This window comes from Myodes glareolus, chromosome 20 (genome assembly GCF_982192425.1).
Source record: "Myodes glareolus chromosome 20, mMyoGla1.1, whole genome shotgun sequence".
In the NCBI taxonomy this organism is placed as follows: domain Eukaryota; kingdom Metazoa; phylum Chordata; class Mammalia; order Rodentia; family Cricetidae; genus Myodes; species Myodes glareolus.
In genome coordinates, this window is record NC_142045.1 from 28,974,715 (window position 1) to 28,998,880 (window position 24,166).

The window sequence follows — 24,166 nt, forward strand, 5'->3', positions numbered from 1 at the left end:
CAAAGTATCTAAACCTCTTACATTTACTTGAAAAAAATAGTTGGTTTTTTTCTCTGTTTCAGCCATTCAACAAAGTCTGTAATGGATTTTGTCAACAGCAATGAAAACATTATTTTTGTACATAACACAATTCACCTCATTTCCCAAATGGTAGACAATATCATCATTGCCTGTGGAGGAATTTTGCCTTTGCTCTCAGCAGCTACATCACCAACTGTAAGTTCTTTATCGCCACCTAGTGGATATATTTTGTAATGACATGAGTTGAAGATTCCAGAAATTTCAGACACAGGAAAAAGGCAGATTTTAAAACTACAGGAACTCTTAAACCATTTATTAGAATTTATATTCCAGTCTCTTTTATTTGACAGTGTTTTGAGTTTTCCTCTGCCTATTTATTAGAAATCACTCCATCGTTTCTGGTGAAATCTTTTTTAAGAACTACAATTATAAACATTTTTTAAACTTTTATATGCTATGTATTTCTTTAAATCTTATGTATAAGCTGTTAAAATCTATTTATAGTATAATATGACCTGATTTACCAATTTACCATTAAAAATACTATTTTTCTTTCTTTATAAGACATTGAAAAATACTAATATAATCAATTTGGAAAGTATTTAATGTTGATCATGTATGTACTTTAAAAATGCAACAGACCAGTATTAATTCATATGTAATTTTCATCTTATATATATCTTTAGTTATGAGCTAGTGTGTCTGTAGCTGAGTGGCAGTACTTCTTTCTAGCATATGTAAGTATTTGGTTTGATTCCCAGAGTCAAATTTTTTTTAAAAGATATCTTTGACTTCTGTCAAAATGACTCCATTTAGGTATAACTTGATTATATCAGAAAGAATATAGAATTTCACTTGGCCATGTGGCCCATCTTACTGCTTCTCATAAGAAACTCTTTTGTAAACCCTGGAACACACCTTTGCCACAGAATACCATGATTTTTTTTAACACATCTGTTGCTTACTGAGGAATGCTTCCAAAGTGATCCAAACTTTATTTTGTCAGTAACATGATTTTCTTACATGATTTTTTTCTCTCATTTTGTCCACTGGAATAACATTGAAATTAAAATATTAACTGCAACAGACTGTAACCTCTCATACCTCCACCTGGCACACATATATGTGTTCCTGATGAATTCATCCAGCAAGTTACAGGCAAGCAGGCTAGTTTGGGAGCAGTGCAAAAGGACATATGAGCAGTGGGGTCTTGTGGAATTACTTAGTAATCAAACCAAGGAAATGACCTGGGAATAACATTACAAAGAGTTAGTGATAGGTAAAGAAGGCTAGTGCCTAGCATTTATCTGTCATCCCTTCTGCCTCATCTCAACTTTCCTCTATGATGTAAACCAAATTCTGGTAAACTGCATTCTTATGTCAAGACAGGAAGGGTGCTTTTTTTTCTATACTTCAAAGACTAAATACATTGCTTTCTGTGTGGAATCATATAAATTGTCATTCAGAAAATTTTAAGAGACTGTATTTACTTTAATATAAATATTGAATGTTTTACACTTTTATGCAGAACAGAAATGATCATTCTATAAAATAATTTAGTAATAAGTTATTAAAATTTTCAGAAGTTTGAAATATACACATTACTAAGAATCTTCAAATTTTCAATATCAAATATTTCTGTTAATAAAGTGGTAGATAAATGCATTTATATATAAATGTATACCTGGTTTTACACTGTATAAATATGTTTTTATAAATACTTTGTAAAATGAAAACAAATATTTTAATGATAACTCATATTTTCATATAAATTATATATATGTACATATATATATAACTCTTTAAAAATAAACATCTTTATTTGTTCTCATACTTTCTGTATAATGTGGAAATGTGAAGGATATTATTTTCTTTTAGTGTTACTGGATTGTTTAGTGTTCTTGCTATGTAGTGGGAAAAAGAGGAGGAGCATGAATAAAGAATGAAACATGCACTGGAAATATGAGCTTTTCAGCTCAAAACTACCAAGTACAAAACCTCAAGTGTTCTGGAACAGGTGAGAGGGAGGAGACTAGGTTGTTCTGATTTACCAAAGGCGCTGTCATATAAGAACATCAACTTGAGATGCATGGAGCAGAAACACTCAACACTGCTGTCTTACTGTCCTTGGAAGTTTAATGATGCATATATCTCTTTCAGACTTTCATGTCTGGGAAACTTTCCATGTGTTAATACCTGGGAGTAATGATAGCTTTGACAGGAGTAGCTGCAATCCTTCTCTGTGTGGAGCTCGATAGTTAATACTGTAGGTCATTCAGCCACCTGCTGTTGGAGAACTGAAGTAGAACAGGTTTATCATGAGCTGTATGGTGTGAGACACTGATATTGCATATGCTCCACATAAAGTAAGAATAGCACAGGGATGGGGAAAAACCTTGCTATTATAGAACAGTCAAAAGTTAGGTAAACTCATTCTTTATAAAATAAGAACTTGAATTTGACTCAATGACTACTAAGTATGATAAACTATATTTTAACAAATACAGTTATCTATTAGAAGATACACATCTTATTTTTGCTATTTTTGTCATTAGACATCTTTAATGTACAACTTTATTAAACTTTAAAAGATAAGTAAAAAGAGAATGCAAAGTATTTTTGTAGTACCCTGTTTAAAAAATAACCTGAAACTTAAACCCAGAAGTGAGCATTTGCCATTTCTCAAGATAAGTGCTGTACTCTATTGATGGGCTGCTGGGGGAAAAATAAAGATTTTTTTTTTCAGTGAGACTCAGTTACAAATTTTTGCAAAGTTTGGATTAAATGAAAATGTGTGAACCCCAGTATGAGACTGATCTTTGTTTCAGTATTGCTGTATCATTTGGTGGGCATGGCCTCGACTTTGGTTTCATTGGCTAACGAATCAAATTTGGTAATAGATGCGGCATATAAGAGGTGGGGAAGCCTCTCAGAACTTTTTTGAATTCCTTCAGGAACTCCCTTCTTTACATGTTTGTCTGATTGAATAATCATCCCAGTTTGTTTTAAAAGCCTTTCATTTATAATGTTTGAGATAATGGAGTTATTATAGATAATCCATTTTGATACTCAAATATTCAACCAAAACCAATTTTTTTTGTTTGCTATTTATAGTGGACTGGCCATTTGAAGTGGTCTATCTCCTCCCTGAGACCATAAATGAACACAATAGACTGTGTGTAGTAGGAAAAAGCATTTCTGAGTTGTTCTTACAGTGTCATTGTTCTGGAAGAAATCTTACCTGTAAGGAGATGGCTTAATGTACGCTTTAAGAAGGCTAGAAATGCACATGACTTGTAGTAGACAATCTTAAAAGCAGTATTATATTGGGGTTTGGATACCTGTGTTATTTAAAACTGTATGTTACAGTAAATAGCTCACAAAATGTTTTAAATAGAAATAAACCAATAGTTTTAAAAAAAATTTAAGACCCTTGGCCCAGTATGATGGTGCATGCCTTCATTCCCAGCACAGGGAAAGCAAAAGCAGATGTCAGAGTTATTTGTGAATTTGAAATCACTCTGGTCTACATAATAATTTCCAGGATACCAGGGGTACATAGTGAGACTCTGTTTGTAAATAAACAACGAACAAATAAAATTGAACCACTTACTATGAAGTTTGATCACTGTTTGCTTAAGGGATATTTTATTGAGTTTTTGAGTTAAGTTTTCCAGGACTAATCAGTTGAATTATTTATTTCCTACCACACTTAGTAATAAAATCATTGAAAATAACATTGTTAGTCATATATTCCTTCACAGTTTGTTGTTATCACTCAAAATTTTATTTCCTTTTTGATTTTTTGAGACAGGGTTTCTCTGTATAGCTCTGGTTGTCCTGGAACTCACTCTGTAGACCAGGCTGGCCTCAAACTCACAGAGATCCACCCACTGTTTCCCAAGTGCTGGGGTTTAAAGGCGTGTGCCATCACTTCCCGGTGACCAACACCATTGCCAACAATCACTCAAAATTTTCAGTTACCATTTAAGTGAACCATCAGAACACTGTCAAATACTGTCAAATATAGTTTAATTTCTTTTTTTTGTCCTGGGAAAATAATAGAAGCTAACATTTCTGGTTCTTCAAATAATTGTAACATCATGTAGAAGGAAAGCAACCTTATCTTCTGTGTCAAGCATGATGGCAGTCTTAATTCTAGTCATTTATTAATAGGATATGGGTTGGAAAACAGGAGACTTTTGACAATAAACCTATTGGTAGTTCCGGATTCTTATATATATTTTCCCAGTGACTATACCATGAAAACGTCATGTTTTTAAATTTATATTTACATTTGTTGTAAAAATTAAAAAGAATTGAAATTTTGTAGTTTTGTGGGAGGAGGGGACGTCTATAATGTCTTTATTATATAAAACCGATTCTTAACAATGTCCTAAACTTGGATAGTTTGCAGCTGTCTAAGCTCGTGTGATAGGCATTCTGTAGTTGTATCAGTCAGTTATTTTCTGACACAGAAAGTGAATTTTAAGTTGTGCTGGCATAAATATTTTAGCTTTGTATAGGATGGGCTGTGAATATTTGAGAAACTTAATTAATGTGATTTCCTTATAGATAAAGTCTAGATAGTTGGTGTAAGAAATGCATTGATTTCCCTGAGTCATTTCTGCTCAAGTCCGAACTGAGTTAGGTTTGAGCAGGGTCATTCTTTGTTCACTCTCAAATATTTCAGTATCCATCCATTAGACACTTGTTATGTAAAATGAATTTGCATTCTTTCTCCTATATTTGCTATACTCACATGTATATTTGGGGGCAGTTATTCAAACAAAAATAAATTTAAATGTTTCATACTTAATCTTAATCATAGTTATGTACTTTATAAAATGGATATTCTGAGAATTTTGTTTTTAATAAAATAATCAATATAATTTTAAAATGTTATTTTGTGTTTCAATTTTACATATATTTTAATTTAATTTTAATAATTTCCTTTTTTCTTGTATTTTTTTGGTCTGTTGTCTGTTTTGTCTAATGCATGTCCAGGGTTCTAAGGTTAGTATTACTTTTGCAGTAATTTTTAGGTTTTTTAGTTTTAAATTTTATTTTTAATTGTGAAAATTTTACTTGGTTATATTTTGAGTTTTCATATCATTTAATCAGACATATCTTTGTGTATTTTAAAAAATTTATGAAAAGGATTATTTTTCCAATATACCAATGTATTTGTTTCATTACTAACAACAATAAATATAATTTAATGAAAACAATGTAAATAGAGTCCTGTGTACAATCAGATTTAAATTCCAATTATAGGAAATTGGATAATATATATATTTAGATTTATTAGTAATTATATTAAATGCATTTTAACATAGGATGCTTATATACCATGTTTGTAAATAAGTATTAACAGAATGGGATAAGAACTATTTTATAAGTTATTACTAAATTGGATGAGATATATATTTAGATTTATTAGAAATTATATTAAATACATTTTAACATAGGATGCTTATATAAAGTGTTTGAAAATAATTATTAACAGAATGGGCTAAGAATTATTTTATAAGTTATTACTCATGTTAAGAAAACCTTTAACTTTTAACTTTGATATTTTGGTAGAATAAATTTGTCAAATCATATAGACAATTGAATAATTATGTAGTAATATTTGTTTCTTACTCAATATTAAAATTAGAATATATTTCACTGATTAGATTTATAGATTCCAACTGGAAAATAAAGCAGTAATACAGTGAGGTAGGACTCTCAACATTTCCACAATTTAAAATAATGAAGAATTGAAGAACATCTCTGCAAATATACTGAATTCAAATTTATTGACAAGTTATTAAGAATTTTTTGACTGATCTAAGCAATGGCCAGTGTTTCATCCTAGAATAATTGAAAATAGTCTTAAAATGGATAATTTTCTTATAGCTGTTAAGCTGTGATCACAGCTTAATTTCATGCTTTGTCAGGAGCAAAATACAAATAGGTAAGAACCTATTTCCAAAGACAGTGTGGAAAAGTCGGTAGGGACAGGAGTCAGTTTCATCCGTCAGTATAGATAGTGTGCATAGTTTATCTTTGTGCAGCATTTTTATTTACAAAGTAACTCCTTTCTTTACTCCTTCTGACACTAAGAAAATTAATTCTAGTTATAAGAAAATTAATTACAGTGTTCTTAATATAGAATGAAAATAAAGAAATGATGTAATTGCTCATAACTTATGGAGTTACACATTCTAAGAAACAAAATAAATTTTAATATTTCTTCTGAAAGTTAAGAAATAGCAATTTTATCACAGAATATTTTAGTTAAGCTAAAGTCTAACATTCAGCTTAACAATGCTCCTTCCTCCTACAGTAAGGGTTTCATAGCTTATCAGTAAGGAATCTAAAGGAGTGTTCCTTTTGATCGTATCAGCTTTAGTATTATTGGATACATAAAATCATTAGTGTTTCAGTTTATTATTTTAATATAGATGTCATTAGTATGTATTGTAGTTTGACAGTCATCTCATTTGCTACCAAAGAAAATTGCTGTGTATCATTCCAATTATTCACTATGTCTGTAAGAAAGGAAAACACATCCTTTGTAAATGGAGATGAAGATTTTAGAAAATAAAGGTCAATTTTATACCTCTTTTATACTAAAACAAGAATAAGAAGATAAGTGTGGCTGTCTCTAAGTATCTTTGTGAAATTATATGAAGTCTTTTATTCATCCAATATTCAGTATTTTAAACTAATACATTTTAAAATGGATTTTTTTTTAAGAATAGTGGGTTGGGAAAAAAGTTGGCAAGGTCTTGTGATAGGTAGTATTAACTTATTCTTTATATTCTTACTCAAGCTATCCAAACTTTTTTCACCTGTACTGTATGTAACATGTACCATTTTTTTCCAATTTGAAACAAGATTAACTCTCCTTTTTTAAAGACTGAACTGGAAAACATTGAAGTGACACAAGGCATGTCAGCAGAGACAGCAGTGACGTTCCTCAGTCGCCTCATGGCTATGGTTGATGTCCTCGTGTTTGCCAGCTCTCTAAATTTTAGTGAGATTGAAGCCGAAAAAAACATGTCTTCTGGAGGGTTAATGAGACAGTGCCTAAGGCTAGGTAAGTGAGCTAAGGCAATGGTACATGCTGTGTGAGTAAGATGACTTGTGCAGCTCTGAGGTGGGGAAAGCACTGAGTCAGGTGGTGAACCTGCATCTTAGTAACTGTCTTGTAATCCTCAGGATTACTCAGTTTAAAAACCTTGTATGTTCCCAGTGGACACTGCTTGGAATCATTTATTGCCTCAAATATAGTCAAACATATTTAGAATTATTTAGAAGTCAATAAAACTGGTACTTATCATCGAAGTGATTTTAATTAACATCCCTTTGAGAACCTTGTTTATGTCCTTGGCCTGCAAACAGCTGAGGATATGGTGTATAGCAGAGCCCTGACTGAGAATAGGAAAGGCATGGGTCCAATGGCCAGTATTAATTACCAAAGAGAGGGAGGAAGGAAGTGAGAGAGATGGTGGCCCCAGTTCTGTATGTTTTCTATAATAATGATTCCTTGCTAGTGACAAGGACTATAAACTCTTCCTGCTGTGCAAATAGCTCTTCTGACAAAGGGGATGCTGCCTGAAATAGAAAGGTGTGCTCTGAGAGTCATCAAGATCTGTGAAGTAAGGGCAGAGCCTTATTATTAAACATTTTAAAAGTTTGTATGTATGATTGTGTATAGCGTATGTATGTATGTATGTATATGTGGGGGGGCATGATGCCTACCAATGCATGTATATGTAAAAGTTAGAAGATGATGTCCAGTATCCTTCTCTATTATTTTCAACTTAATCCTTTGATATAGAGTCTCTCACTGCACCTCGAGCTAGGGTGTCCTTTTATATCACTGGGATTACAAGTACGAGTGATGATAACTACCTTTTATATAGGTTCAAAGGATTTGTCCTCAGGTACTCATGTCTTGTAGCAAATGCTCTTACCCACTGTACCATCTCCTCAACAGCCTTTAGCATTTTTAAGTTGCTAAACATTTGTAATAGTGACTGATAGAGGATTATAGAATTAGGAAGACTTATTTTTGAAGTTTGAAAGATTGTGGTGATTTGTTTTTCTTTTTTTTCTTTTTTTTTCCTTTTTGAACCAGGAGAACATGAGTATTTTATTTAATATATATTCTACATGTATTGTACCTTCATTATTATATTTCATAATTTAAATTTATCTAATCTTAAAAATAATCTGTGGCAGGAAAGTAAATATAAAGAAAAAAAGTAAAATTTAAAACATTTTTCTACATAGCAATGTCAACATTTTGTGTTAATGCCTTTCTGGTTTCTTAGTTTGTTGTGTAGCTGTGAGAAACTGTTTAGAATGCCGACAGAGACAGAGAGACAGGGGAAGCAAATCTTCCCATGGAAGCAGTAAACCTCAGGAAGCTCCCCAAAGTGTGACTGCCACAGCAGCATCCAAGGTAATCAACCATTTCCTCTGTAATATGCTGTCCTTTTTCTTTGTGAGAACAGTACATTTTGATTTAGAAAATGGCATAGGCTTGATGACCTGGTACTGGTTTCTTTGCTTCTTGGTTGTATCTGCAAAGTTAGCTGACCTCTTAAGATTTTCACTTGTATGTAATTAAAGAAGATACTAGTAATTTCTACTGATAGGGTTCTTAAAAATTGCATTGGCACATAGCACTGAAGATTTCTGCTTTAAATAGTTACATCTATTTTTAGAGGTCAATCTATGAGCAAAGAACATTTTTAAATCAGATGATATAGTATATAGTATATCATTTCTCCATCAAATGATATAGTATATAATAGTTTGGAATATGCTGGCAATACTTGATTACAAATTAATTCTCTTCTTGTGTTTTACTGACACATGACATCACGTGCACCCCCCTGACTTTGAAAGTTTGTATGATTGCTCTGTATTTAATTCCACAGTACCTTTTCTTGGTTGTGACCTTTCATACATATCGACCTCATCAACTCATCTAAAGAATTTTACTTCTTAAACTTCTGTATAATTTCCTTATCTTGAATTACATTTCCTTACATTTTACAGATCTTAAATGTACTCATATAGGTCATCTTAGATGCTGCTTTCTCAGGATAAAGTTTTTTGATACCATTGTTGTGCCCTCATCTAGAGACAATTCCTTTGATAGTTTCAATAAAACCAGCATGTCTCTTTATTACTCACTGTACTTGTAATTAAATGTTCAGCATTGACACAGTAACTTTTTGTTCAACAGTTGAAGACATAACATAGAAACGGAAACTTAATTGGTTTTCTAAGTTTCATGGCTCTGTATAGCTATAGTTTCTGCTAAGCCAGCTGCACATGCATAAAGTCTATTAGTAATTTACAGTGTTACAGCATCTTTCCTTGTTCCCTGCTGTCATAGAAAATGACCCACATATTATTTTACTGCTGACAAGACTCCATAGTGATCTGCATTGCTTGGGAAATATTACTGTGTCAGCGTCTGGCTCATAGTCACTGCATAGACATTAAAGGGCTAGTTACTAGAGGGTGGTGACCATATCTTGTACATCTCTGTGCCTTCAGAGAATCTGTGGTACTGTAGGTTGTTTAGAAATATTTTTGAGGTGTATTCTGTCTTCTGCCACTTAGTGTAGAAGATTCTGAGACAAATTTCCTTGTCTTCCATATCTTAATTATCTAGTATTTTAAAGTGAATGAGAATCTTAACTTAAATGAAGTTTGTTTAATTAAAATGCAAAAAGAATGTATTAAAGTACATAGAGGTTCCTGAGGTTGGTGAATATTCAGGTGTTACTGATACTCCTTGCTTCTCTTAACACTAGAAGAGTGTAACTAGTCAACTGCTTGAGAGAGGCTTACGTCTTGGACTGTGCCTTTTTTCTTTCTTTTTTTTTTAAAAAAAAATTAATTAATTATTTTACATCTCTACCACAGTTTCCCCTCCCTCATCTCCTCCCATTCTCTTCTGCTGCCCCAATCCACTCCTCTGTTTCTGTTCAGAAATGGGCAAGCCTCCCGTGGGTATCAACAAAGCATGGCATATCAAGTAAGATTAAGCACGTCCTTTTGTATTAAGGCTAATCAAGGCAATTTAGAATGAAGAATAGGTTCTTAAAAAAAAAAAAAAGCCAAAGCATAGGGACTGCTCCTGCTAGGAATCCCACAAATAGACCAAGCTACACAACTGTCACAAATGTGTAGAGGCTTATGTCTGTCCCAGATGGATAACTACCCCAGTTGTCGTCAGAGAGCCTTCATTCAGTAACTGAAGGAAACAGAAGCAGAAACCCATAGCCAAACATTAGGCCAAGCTCAGGGAATCCTGTTGAAGAGAGGGAAGACGGGTTGTAGAAGCCAGATGGGTCAAGGACATCACAAGAAAACCCAGAAAACAAATAACCTGGCTCATAGGTACTCACAGAGTCTGAATCAACAACCAGGGAGCCTGTTTCTTACCAAATAAACATCAGTGAGTAACAGGAAGTCTTTAGAATCCTCAAACTAAATTGTGATTCTTCTTCTTTTATATAGACAGCATACCCAATGAGACAGAAATTTGTGTTGTTTGGTTGTGTTAGTGTGTCTCTGGCTAGAGGTTTGGCAATGAGAAGTAGGTAAGTGGTGATACTGGAATATTAGAAAAATATTTGACTTGTTAGCAAAGTACATCAGTACAGAGCATAAATGAGTGATGCTATTTTATGCATGCATTTCATACACAGCTATTTAGGCAGTAAACCATAGTTGATTTCTGATCTAGTGGAATGACTCTCTAGAACATGCATGCTGTATCTCCATAGAGCCTCATTTTTATATTGTGTAAACACAGAGCAGCAATTTAAACTTGTCCTCTCATACCCTTTCCAAGGTCAACTGAGATTAAGAGAATCTTTATAAAATGTAAAATGGTACATACATTAAAATATGTCTCATTTTTTAACATGTGCTATAAATTTATCTATTCTACAAATTATATGCAACTTTTCATAATTATCCAATGCTAAAAGCATTAGGCTTAGGCTATCATTTAGGTGATCTAGTTGAATTTTAGAGTAGCTGCAATTTCACATAGAGTAGATAAACTTGATGATTTTAATGAAAACCTTTTCCCATACCATGTTCCACAGGAGCTTACAGTCTCCTTTAGGGGTGATACACCACAGTGTAGTAGTAGGGAAGTAGTAGTTGGTCAGCAAGCACATCCCTGTTTTGTGCAAAGCACACATTTGCATTTTTTATACATACAGTGTCAGATTTATTCCAAAGCATTCCTAGTACATTGAGTGATTGGAAAAGCACTAGAGTGAACCAAAGTAACTTGGTACGCTTTCTAATTTATGTTATGAATATATTACCTAAAATCCTTAGATTTTTGTTTCTTCAATTACAGAAAACCTTTCAATGATATATTCTCTAATGTCTATTGACTATAGTGAGCTATGACTAAGTCAGTTTTAGAGCTTACCTTTTAAAAATGATCATACGTAATTGCATAATGTTTCATAACAATATTTTAATCTCATACATTTATATGCATGATGAATAAATTATCAGAATTAAAAGCATTATTAACTGGGAATTTTAGTAACAGGCATTAATCCAAAGACTTGCACTCAGTTTTCTAAAAGGCAAGACCATCTTTTTCCTACACAGCCTTACCTACACTATGAGACCGTGGAGGCCGCTGTGTTGTCAGAAGTAAGAACGCTGAGAAGAGAAAGCACGACAGCAGAGACCAGAAAGTCCAGCTCCTCCCGGTGTTGCTCCCACTAATTCCTAGCTCTGTGAGGAGGCAGGAAGTGGTGTGGGAAGATCAGCCTAATATAGAAAATACTATAAATGATGCTTATCAATAATTTTCCAGAATATTGTATTTCTCAATATTTTTCTTTTGTTTTCAAGACTCCCTTAGAAAATGTTCCAGGTAACCTTTCTCCTATCAAGGATCCCGACAGACTTCTTCAGGACGTTGATATCAATCGCCTTCGTGCTGTTGTATTTCGAGATGTGGTAAGTTTTAAATCTACTTGACTTCCTTGCAAAAACAAACAAAAAGCAAACCATAACAACCAACTTGCATGGTCATTTTGTTAAGCAGTGTAAAATTTGTAAGGAGTTGCTATTGCTACCAACTGTCTTGTTGTCTGGATATATTGCATTCTTCTGATAGTAAAATTGTTGGACCTTATTTTTTCCAAAAGGTTATTGATAGTTTACTTTTGAAAAATGGTATGTATGCATACAGAGCTGGGAAAATAGCTCACTGGTTAAAGTTCCTGCTGCAGAAACATGAGGACCTGAATTCAGATCCTCTGGGCCTACGTAGAATCTAGGCCTAGTGCCACACTTCTGTAACACTAATGATGGAGGTACAGGTGAGGTTTCTCGGATTCAGTGAGAACCTCTGTCTCAAAAAATACAGAATGATAGAAGACACTCAATGCCTTCACATGCACACTCACAGGTAAACAGACACACATGTCTGTTTATACTATTGCTTACACAAATGATAAGAAATTTTGAGATTTATTTTATATTCCAAGATTAGAGATAGCCTTACATCACTACGTTTGACTTCATCTTAGGTCATCTGGTCCTGCCTTTTATATTCTTTACTCCATTTCCACATAATGGATACTTCATTATTCTCAATGTTTCTTTTATTAGACATAAAAAGTTACTGCATCAGGCATTAATGTAAGTTGCCTTTGGGAATGGGAAGACATTTTCTTTGATTTAAAAATTATTAATTATTATTGTAAATATATGTGCTCATGATGCATGTGAAGGGACTTATCAAAATCACAGAGTATATGTGGAGGTCCTAGGACAACTTTGTGGAGCCCATTCTTACTTCTACCTTTTTGTTTGGTTCCAAGGATTGTACCCAGATTTCCAGGCTGAGCAGTAAAAGCTTTTACTATTGAACCCTCGCACTGCCCCCTACTTTCACAAATGATGGTATCTGCAGGAATCTGAATTAGAAAGAAGGCTTAATAACATTCAAAGAAAGAAATAACGTATGGAAGGGTTAATGAACTCTCTAATCCGTGACTGCTTACTCAAGGCAATTAAAAATAAGATTGACCTTTTCATGAATTTCATGTAGAAATACAGTGTTTCACAGCAGATTAAGCAATAATACCAGTTTTAAATATAGTCATTATTAGCCAGCCAGATTAGATCCTGTTGTTTTAATTATAGTTAATGATTCAAGGAATATTTAAAGAAGTGTATGTTTAAAATGTATATATAAAAATGTTGTTTGCAGTGTGATTGAGATAAGTCTAAGCCATGTGGCGTGATGTTTCATGCTGTAGATATATGATAGAAAAATGTTGATTCTTTTCACTTGGAAAATGAACAGCCCAAAAGATAAATAAGAAAACATAACACATGTAAGCAATAAATGCAAAATATATAATGTAAATCAACAGCATGATTAAAGTATCATTAGTAGACGACAGTATGAAAATTAAAATGAAATATAATATTTTCAGTATTAAATGAACTAACAACTTAAATGTTAATAACTTAAATGATAATACTGGAAGAGTGGAGGCATCAGGTTCTTTTATGTAATCATTACTATATAAGGATAAATTGGACAACTCTGTGTAGTTCTTCACTAATACATTAGGGAAAAGAAAAAACTCTAACATACTCTCAACTATACTTGAAATTATGCGACAGTATGCTTTAGCAATAAGGATCAGGCATGAGATTGACAACACACACGTGTAGAGTCAGAGTGTCCTTTTTAATCACTGAACTTCTTGATTGTAAATGCATCTCTCACATATAATAGTATGTTAGTTGATTGTATTTGTAAATGATAAGAATTTTACTTTAGTTTCAAATTTTTTATAAAACAACAGTCACATTTTGTTTTTTTAGTTTTTGAAATATATCAGACCTCAGATTAAGTTTCAGGAAATCTTTGTAGACGTATTACCTTTCTGTGTGTGTGTGTGTGTGTGTGTGTGTGTGTGTGTGTGTGAGAGAGAGAGAGAGAGAGAGAGAGAGAGAGAGACAGAGACAGAGAGAGAGACAGAGAGACAGAGGAGAGAGAGAGAGAGACTGACTATGTATGTGTGTGCTTTTAGAGGACAAATAATTGAGTATTTGACAGCAATTTCAAGGCAGGAGCTTTTGTGCTTTCCCCAGAATTACCCAGCTGTTTTACTTTTCAAACACATAAAGTTGTTTTTAGTATTATAGACTAAATATGTGTATATGCAGATTTAAGTTTAGAGATTGTGATTATTGTGTTACTAAGGAGTTCTGCGGGTGCTTGGGGCGGTGAAAGAAATTATATATTACCTGTATAGAAAGAGAAGAATTTGCTATGTAAAATGAAAACATTGCTTAAAAACAGTCTGGTTAGATGACTCAGCAGCTTGTAGAGGTGCTTGCTTGCAATCCTACATTTAGATGCAAAAGACAGCTCTTTTCATGCCAGTTAGGAATAAAATGTTTTAACTTGGCTACCACTGAAGTTCATAGTGGTGTTTCTACCATAGCTTGTTTTCATTTATTCTGCATGTATTTATTAAATGTTCTCCAGTTGTGTGGAACAGAATTTCCTGTGGTAGAAGCAGAAGAATTGTGGGAAATAGGGTCTATTACAGCTTGGGCTGTGTGTGACTTTATGCTTGGATGGAGTCTTTTGTTAGTTGAATTGTACTTTATTTGTCATAACTGTTTAAGTGTTTGGGGTTTATTTTTGTGTGTGTGTGTGTGTCCCTTCTGTTTGTATTAGTCCATCTGCATGGAAATAATAGCAGTATGCAATTTAAATACTTCATAAAAATGTGTGTCTCTGTAAAGCTTTTGTCACTCACAGCATGTAGAAGATTAAATTTACAATACTTCAGAAAAAATTCTATCATTTTTATTATTTTCTTTGTTACTATGTTAAATCTCTTTCAACATAACAAGTCGCCAGTAAACAGTTGTCATTTTTTCTGACAAATGTACATAAATTCTGAATCATATTAGAATTTTGCTTAAATGACATAGTAAATATAAAAACTATTCATTAATTAACTAGAATCAAATGAGTTTTTTTTTTTTGTTTGTTTGTTTCTGTCCTGCTGACCAGTGTTTTGGTTTGGAAACACCAGTCATACTAGCTGATGAAAGGTTTACAAGATGTGGTCTAACCAGGACGTATTGAGAAGTCTTCTGGCTTAGCCTCGTGTTATTTCCCCCAGAGATGCTTATCTCAGCTTCTGGTTATAGGCAGCTCAATGTAGTTTTGGGTAACAAGCCTGCTACAATGTTTTCTTTCCTACCAGACCTCAGTTCCTCTCCTAATTATTTTCCTATTTTTTCACACATTTTCTTGCTTTACTGTACTCTGGCAGAACACCAATTCAACATTAGATACAGAAATGAACACCTCAAATATATGTAGTATTTGAGAATTCATTTTCCCTTACAGAAAACGGATTGTTACATCTTTTTACCTGTTAATGCCAACAGAACTTTAGTTATTCATCACACATGTTACCATATAACATTCTGGTTTACAATGGGATTGCATGAAATTCTTATTTTATGATTACCATTGTTGATATTATTTCTGCCATCTTCAATCCACATATCTTCTTGCTCAGGTAGTAGAATGTTTTATAGTTGTCATTTTTTCTATTAACCTATCTTATTTATAATGCTTAAATCCTTGTTTTTTTAGAAAAATTCAGGGCAGTAATTTTTTATCTGCATGTTTTATAAGAAATTCATAGATTAAAATGGTAAGGGAAAGGGTGATGTTTTGTAGCACATTGAACAAAATCTTATTATGTTACCTTTTAAAATTCTTTTAACCTATAACTCAGATGAAGCATTTTAGACGTTTTGTGTATGTCTTTTTTATTTTTGAGAGAGCTATTTATTACATATAGTGTTCTATCTGCGTGTGTGCCTGCAAGCCAGAAGAGGGCGCCTGATCTCATTACATATGCTTGTGAGCCACTATGTGGTTGCTGAGAATTGAACTCAGGACCTCTGGAAGAGGAGCTAGTCCTTCTAACTACTCAGCTATTTTCCAGCCCCTTGTGTGTATCTTTAACATGGTACTTAGTAAGCAATTCAGTTATCAACTCTGAATTTTCTTTCAATTTATATTTATATTTGTGTGTGTTTGTGTGTGTGTGTGTGTGTGTGTGTGTGTATGTGTGTGTGTGTGTTACACACAACATCTTCACACATTCTCACTTGCCATAGTGCACGGGCAAAGGTCAGAGGACAATGTTATAGAGTCTTCTGCTACCATTTGGATGCCTAGGACCAAATGCAGGTGTCTTTACCCAATAAACCATCTGGACTGGCTCCCAAGGGTAATTTTATTTTTATTGGTAATATAAATGTGTCTGTGTTGGCTATGTATGTTTGGTGCCCAAAGAAGCCAGAGAGCCTGTCAGATGATCAGAAGATGGAGTTTTAGATCATTTTGACCCACCTGGAGTGGGTAGCTGGCACTGACTCTGGTCCTCTATAAAAGGAGCAAGTGTTTTAACTACTGGGCTGTTCCCCTACCTTTCTTCCCAGCACCTGTTAAATCAAAGCTTAAGGTCTAATAACAAAAATAGTTTCTTATAGTATGTGTATTTCTATCTTAAAATTTTTGAGTGTCCAACTGCTTTTTCATTTTACACAGGATGATAGCAAGCAGGCACAGTTCTTAGCTCTGGCCGTTGTTTACTTCATCTCTGTTCTGATGGTATCTAAGTATCGGGACATATTAGAACCACAGAGAGAGACCGCAAGAACTGGAAGCCAACCAGGTAGAAACATCAGACAAGAAATAAATTCGCCAACAAGTACAGGTACTTAGGTTTCCATTACTTGTCGTTTCACTAGTATCTGTCTCTTTCCTGCTCTCTCACTAACACTTCTCCATGCATGTTTGAACTGTACGTACTCATAGACACTTCAGACATTTACGGAATTGGTAGAGTATTTGTATTTGTGTCGACACAAATATACTGGATTTGTCTGTATATATTTGCTATCATTCTCGTGTGTCAGTGCAACTTTGTGGTTACTATTTCCCATTTGTGAATACAAATCATTTGGTTATACTATTATTTACTATGCAATAGACACATGCTTTTCAACACATTTATTGTGAAACTTTAATAAGCATGAAAATAGGAGGTCCTCATATAGATTCTCAAGGTAACAATAAGGTAAAATACCAATCTTTACAGCGTAATTAAAAAATTCCCTCCCTCCCTTCCCTGCTCTCTCCTCTCCTTGTCTTTTTGCTACTAAGTGAACACTTAATTCGACATCTAAATGTTACATCAATTATGTAGTATGCAAATAGACATTTTCAATTTTGTACAAGTTGGAAAAAGTTTATACAATGTAGTTGTAACTAAAAGAGTTATGAAGAAGTAACATCAGAGACAAGAGTGAACATCCTTGGGTTATACTGGTCTCGTTTGCAGGACACTGACCTTGCAGGAGCTGTTGCACTATTGGCTGCCTCTGCTCTAAAGGCAGTGGTATCTGGGAAAATGGAGCCCCTGATGAATGAGGCGGATTAAAGTCTCATACAATAGCCAATTTATACTCTAAGGGTTAAGAGAAGATCACACGAGTAAAGTTCTCATGAGTTCATTGTGTACAATCACAAGGACAAGCTGCATATGTCTAAATCATGTTTTCTTATCGAGGCATATAAAAGATAGTTTAAACATTTGATAGAATAACAGCAGCAAGCAATAATGAGTAATCAGAAGTAAACACACTCTTATTTGTTATACTTGGGAGGAGCTCAAAACCACATTCCAAGAACAGTTCTGTGTTTTGAAGAAACTGAGGAAAGACTCTTGTTTTCTCAGAGTGTTCTCACAGACACTCAGAATTCTCCTCACACAGATCCATTCTTGGACCATGATCCAGCAGTTGGCCTTGCCTACTGTACTTGAGAACTATAAATATGTTTTGTGGCAACTAATTATTTGCATTTCCTACCAAGTGTTTACATCAAGATATTTTCCTGTTGTTTGTACTATAATCTTGATAACTCAATGGCTATTTCTTGTGAACCATGTATAGCTTTTGCTCTTCCATTCCGTTATATTTCTTGGATTAACATCTTCAAATTGGAGGTGCTTAATGTACTATGTTAATATTCACTGTTCTGGCATACACTAAATATTAATAGTCATATGACAATAGTATAGTTAAATTAGTCTAAAATGTAGCATACTGTAGGTATGCTACTGGATTAATTTATACATGGGATTCTTTATTAAGTCAACACATATTCTTTATAAATGGATGCTAAAAAGTGAGTAGATACTTATGGTCAAACCACTGTATCTCGTTAAGGGAAATAACCTCATTTGCTTTTTCCTGCTATTTAGCCAGGATTTTCTTTGCAGGTCATACCATTTCATTATTACGCTACTACTTTAATTTTATTCTGCCAATTAAATATCAGTTTATCATTCAGATTGATGTCCTATTAAAGCATGCAGACTTTACTATATGTTACTATATGTATAAAATGAGCACTATTATAGTGAATCTTCTAAGTCTAGTTTTCTGGTCTGTGTATATGTTTTATGTATGTTGCTAATCGTACTCTACTCAGTGAGTATATCACCTACTTCCTTTCTCTTAAAGTTTCTTTTCCCATTCTCAGAGATGTGTTCTTTAATATTGTGTGCCTATTACAGTAATATAGAAATGTCGTGAGTCTTTGGTGTGGACTATATTACTGTTTTTCCTCCTCAAATATGGCTCCATGATTTTCTCCACAGTTGTGGTCATACCATCTATCCCTCATCCAAGTTTGAATCATGGACTCCTTGCAAAGCTAATGCCTGAGCAGAGTTTTCCCCACTCATTTTACAAAGGTAATACTAACATTGTCTCACTGCTCATTTGGTATTTTTGTTTCATGAGTTGTTTTAAAATGAATATTCATGGTATAATATAAATATATAAAGAAAATGTGTTTTATTTCTATAATGTGACTACTGAGAACCTGGTATAGCTTTTTTTCTTGCATTCCATTATACTTTTTGGTTAATATCTTCAAATGAAGGGTACCTAAGGCATTATATTATATTAATATTCACTATGCTGGTGTACACTAGGTGTTAACAGTTATACCACAGTAGTGTAGTTAAGTTAGGCTAAACTAGCAATCTGCAGTTTAACTAGGAAAAACAAAAGATTGAAAGTAATTCTGGACAAACTGGTCTATGAAATCTAGTCAAAACATAGTCTTAATACTCTTTAAAGGAATGCAAAAAAGTCTTGCATTAAATGTTAAACATCCAATAATTCATTAATAAGCATGTTAAGATACTGGAAAATGCAAGCATAAGCAGAAAAAAAATCATTGGACAGAAATAGATTTGTAAGCAACAATAAATGGTACAAATGAAGACATTAAAACACAGTCATTATAAGTGTATTGAAGGCTTGCTTCAAGTAATGGAAATGTGAACACACTGAGGAGAGAATGAGCCCACATAAAGAAAATCATGAAAAAAATGTTAGAGATGAAAAATACAGCAGCCAAAATTATGACGTTTCTGGGTCTTATTAACAAAACATTTGTTGCTGCAGAACAAGAGTTTTGTCAGAGCTCTCCCTCTAGTGGTCCCAAGATTTTCCTTGTGTGCCCACCTTGCACAACACATGGTGTGTTGAACATGCTGGGTTTTCCTCCTGTAATTGGTTCCACTGTAAGTCACATTAATATGTAAGAGTGGTAATCCAGGTTGCAAAAGAGGAATTCAGAAACACACTGAATTGTGAGCAAGCCCCTGACAGCAACTAAGGAGCTAAGAGCACTGCTCAGCTTCACTCCAGCAAGAAAAATAGGAAATTGAGCCTTGACTTAAGAAGGCAGTGATTTCTGTTGACAATTGGAATGAATTTTGAGGACACTGAGCCCAGATGAAACCGTAGTTGGAAATATCACATACCTAACTAACAATGTCCTAGGATAACTTTAGAACAAGCAGTGCGATTTTTATCACACCTGGATGAGTTCTTATATTTTTGAGGGTTGGGAGTAATGGGCTTTTTAACATTATGAGAAATGAAAACTTCTTTGTGAAAATTAATAGCATAAATATTGTATGCAGTTTGTTTTGTGAAGAAATATATTCCTGAGTGACTGAAAATCATCTAGAGTAATTGCCAAGATTTAAGGAGTGTGCTTTGGAATATTCATGCTCACTGAGAAATTCACTTCTGCAACAATTTAGCTTATCTGGAATACTTTGTAATGATAATAAAAAATAATTACTTTTAGGTTAATGTAAACTACCAGTCTGTATTACTGACAAGATCAAAAATGATCTTAATTATATGCGATAATGCCCTGGTTATTCAAGTGAAAATCCTGTTGGTGACAACAGAACCTGCAAGTAAACGCTTCGTTTTTCTACAGAGTAGGAAACCAGTGTGGTTTTACTTTCTGGAGATGAATAGGACTGGCTGTTTGGTGAAGTTCTAAAACATTTTCATAAACCATGTGTTTCCAAGTGGAGAATGACACTGTTTTCACATGTCGCTAGGATCAAAGAACAACATGAACGCTAGAATGTAGTTGGGCATGTGGGTGCACACCTTTAAACCTAGCACTTGGGAGATAGAAGCAGATGTCTCTGGTACTTTTTTCTGCTCTACAAGTGCTTACATACATGTGTTGCACTATATAATTTACTCAGAAAGAGTAAAACACTCATAAAATAATGGATACATAAATCTTTTTTTAAAAAATATTTGTATTTCTTTTTCCATACTGTTCTTTATTTCAACCATTTTCTTTGACTGTGCTGTACTAAAAGGAAGTTACAAATATAATTGCAGCAGCCCTTCCCTCACTGCCGTCCTCTTGAACATATTGTCTGCTTACTTCCTTTCTTCTGCTTATGGTTTATTAGAATGTGTATTTCAGAGGGTGATCATGACAGATTTGTTTGATTTCTTATTATATGATATAGAGTGTGCTGTTTTGAGATTTATATCCAGTGTAGAATGATTGCATCATACTTCTCAGATACCACTCACTTGATAGTGGTTCATATTTGTGTGATAAACATTAGAACTGATTGGATATTTAAAACACATTTTTCATAAATTTTATGACAGCAGTATCTCACTATTAATTGTAGTTATTATATTGTAAAGTATATCTACACAATTCTATAATTGTGTCCCCTTTGACTAACATCTTCCTAGTCTCTGGTAATAATTCCATTCAGTACCCAGTGAATTGTCTTTTTCTAAATTGCATGTGGGATTGAGAACATGGGGTATTCATCCTTTCACATCTGCTTTCATAAACTCATTTTAGACAGTGCCCTTGAGTTTGTCTACGTTGTCGCAAGTAATGGATTTTATTGCTATTTTGTGGTTGAATAATATTCCATCATGTATATGTACCTCATAACAAAGATGGTGTATATGTACCTCATCTTTTCTATGAGGTGCATAATCACACACAGTCCTCTGTTTACTTCACATCTTGAACATTGTGAAGAACATTGTATATCTCTTTGAATTACTGATTTCCATTGCTTTGTACATAGGACCAAGACATAATTGCTGGTGACTTTGGTGGTCCTATTTTATCTATTTTTATTTAGAAGTATCTCCATACTATTTTCTACAACTCCTAGACTAATTCACATTGCCAACAACAGTGGAGTTTCTTTCTCTGTTTTTGTGATGTCATGCTTCATCATTTTGATTATTCCATTCCATCTGAAGCTAGGTGATAGCTCATTGTAGTTTTAGTTGTTGTTTCTAGTTGATTACTATATGCCTTTTGTCATACATAACTTTTCATTTTTTTAATTTCTAAATATATTTTTGCAGATTCTATGATCATGTTAGAAGTTATTTGTTTTTATTTTGTTATTGTTACAAAGTTCTTTTAGCTGCTTATATTTATTTTGAATTTTTCTCATTCTGTTGGTTGTTTATTCTCTCTTTGATTATTTGTTTGTTTGTTTATTGCTATTCAGAAGATATTTTCTACTCACTCTGTTCCTTCTGTTGTGGTTGCCCATGTTTCTGTTCATTTTTTAAAATATCTTTAAAAAGAAAAATTTATGCCAACAGTTGCTTTCCATTTTCTTCTAGTGGTTTTAGTTTCAGGTTTTAAACCTTTAATCTACCTTTCACTAGTGTATTCATTAGTTTATTTTCATGGTTAAGTAGGATTGCTCTCCAGTTACTTTTTTAAGTTACTTTTTCCAGATAGTATATTCTTAAAAATGATGCCGAGTTTTGTGTCTTGTTTTAATTTTTCTATCCCATGAGTTTACTACTTCACTTTTTGTTGCTGGCAGGTGCGTGCGTGCGTGCGTGCGTGCGTGTGTGCGTGCATGTTGTGCGTGTGTGTGATCTTACAAAGTTTTTTGTGTAGAAAAACATGCCATCTGCAGAAATGACTTTTTCCAGTTTATATGCTTTTGTTTCATTTTTCTTGCCTAATTGCTCCAACTCAGACTGGTAGTGCTATGTCAAATCAAAGCTGTCTCTTTTTTAGAGATGCAAGGCATCTCTCAGTGTCTTCCATGTGACAGTGAGGGCCGGAAGTAGTTGTCCAGTAAATTAGTAAGCTAGTGAGAAAATGAAGTAGTATTTTGTAAAGGTGAGGATTGGTATTATCCTGCTAATAAACCTGCCCAAACAAAAATCTTACTTGATAACGTGTCTTATAAGATGATAAAGCTGTAAGTTAACATTATTAATAAACCTAATAAGTTTAGATAAGTGTAACAAATGTTTCATGTTAGTTTTTTATAATTTTTGATCAGGGTAAATAAGACAGGAAACAAGTGAGATAATGAACTGTTATAAGAAAAGACAGATGCATTGAAAGTCTAAAGTAGGCTACATTTGTATGCTAGTACATGTGCATTCTATATATTTTAACTATTAGTTTGCTAGTCGAGTGGGAGAAGTATTTCTTGGCATAGGAATGTGTAGTATAGCTTTCAAAAGGAAACTATATTGTCCTTTTTTTGGTTTTGTGTTTTAATTCTTTTGAGGTAGAATTTTGCTGTATAGCCAGGAAACTCTATACTTCCTCAACCCTTCATTATGCCACATAAATTATATATGTGTTAAAGTTTTAATGATAACAATGAAACTGTGACTGTAGTGTGTTCGCCATTCTAGTTGTTGGCATGAACCTGGAAGAGCGGTGTCTAAAATGAAGAGGACTAAAATCTCATGCAGTAACCAATTTATACTCTAGGGGTTAAGAAAAATCACATGAGCAAGGTATTCAACCACAGGAACAAGCCACACATGGCCAAAACATGTTTTTCCATAGAAAGCATATGAATAACAATAGCTGGAGTAAACTCCTGTCTGCTATACCTGGGAGGAACACAAAAGCATAGTCCAAGAACAATTCTGTGTTTTGAAGAAGCTGAGGTTACATGACTCTTGTTTGTTTTTTGGAGTGTTCTTAACAAACACTCAGAATTGTCACAAGACTCCATTCTTGGACTGTGTTCTCACTGTAAAGAATATTCAGAGTAAATATTTGTATAATTAGAAACACTGTTCTCTCGGGTGTGTTTAATCCATGGGCGGGGATCACATGTAGCCAAGGAAAGCTATGGATATGGCTCAATACAAAATCATACATGTACTTAAAACATTATGAGGGGTGTGTGTGTGTGTGTGTGTGTGTGTTATCTTGGAACTTATTTGTATGGTTTTGGGGCTTGAACTTTATAGATGACAACATAATGTCTTAGTGTCAAAAAGTTGTTCTTGGGCTGAAGAGATGCCTCATCAGGTAAAAACACTTGTCTCACCATTAAGCCTGAAGACCTGAGTTTTATTTCTGATGTCTACATGGTAGAAGGAGAGAATCGATTTCTGCAAGTTGTCATTTGATATCCACACTCTCATGCGGGTAGTGGTATGTGTACACACACACACACACACACACACACACGCACATACTAAATATATAAATGTAGAAAATGTTTTCCATGTCCTTATTTATATGCAGGCTCCAAGTTTTATTTTGTTTTATATTTGAAAAGTTAAAAAGTGTCTTATATGTCATGTCTAAAATATATTAGCAAAATTTTATGTAAATATAAATTGATAATGTTATATA

The 24,166-nt window shown here is 33.6% G+C and overlaps 1 protein-coding gene across 3 annotated transcripts in view; it reads left to right on the forward strand.

The window, feature by feature from the left end:
- The window catches only part of Nbea (neurobeachin), a 515,411-nt gene that overhangs the window by 158,000 nt on the left and 333,245 nt on the right, over positions 1–24,166 (forward strand). For all 3 annotated transcript variants that reach the window (XM_087899501.1, XM_087899503.1, XM_087899502.1), the window contains exons 24-29: positions 63–216; positions 6,931–7,111; positions 8,352–8,482; positions 11,932–12,039; positions 16,694–16,862; positions 18,813–18,908. In XM_087899501.1, the coding sequence (XP_087755627.1) occupies positions 63–216; positions 6,931–7,111; positions 8,352–8,482; positions 11,932–12,039; positions 16,694–16,862; positions 18,813–18,908 (839 nt within the window). The remainder of the gene's footprint in view (positions 1–62; positions 217–6,930; positions 7,112–8,351; positions 8,483–11,931; positions 12,040–16,693; positions 16,863–18,812; positions 18,909–24,166) is intronic.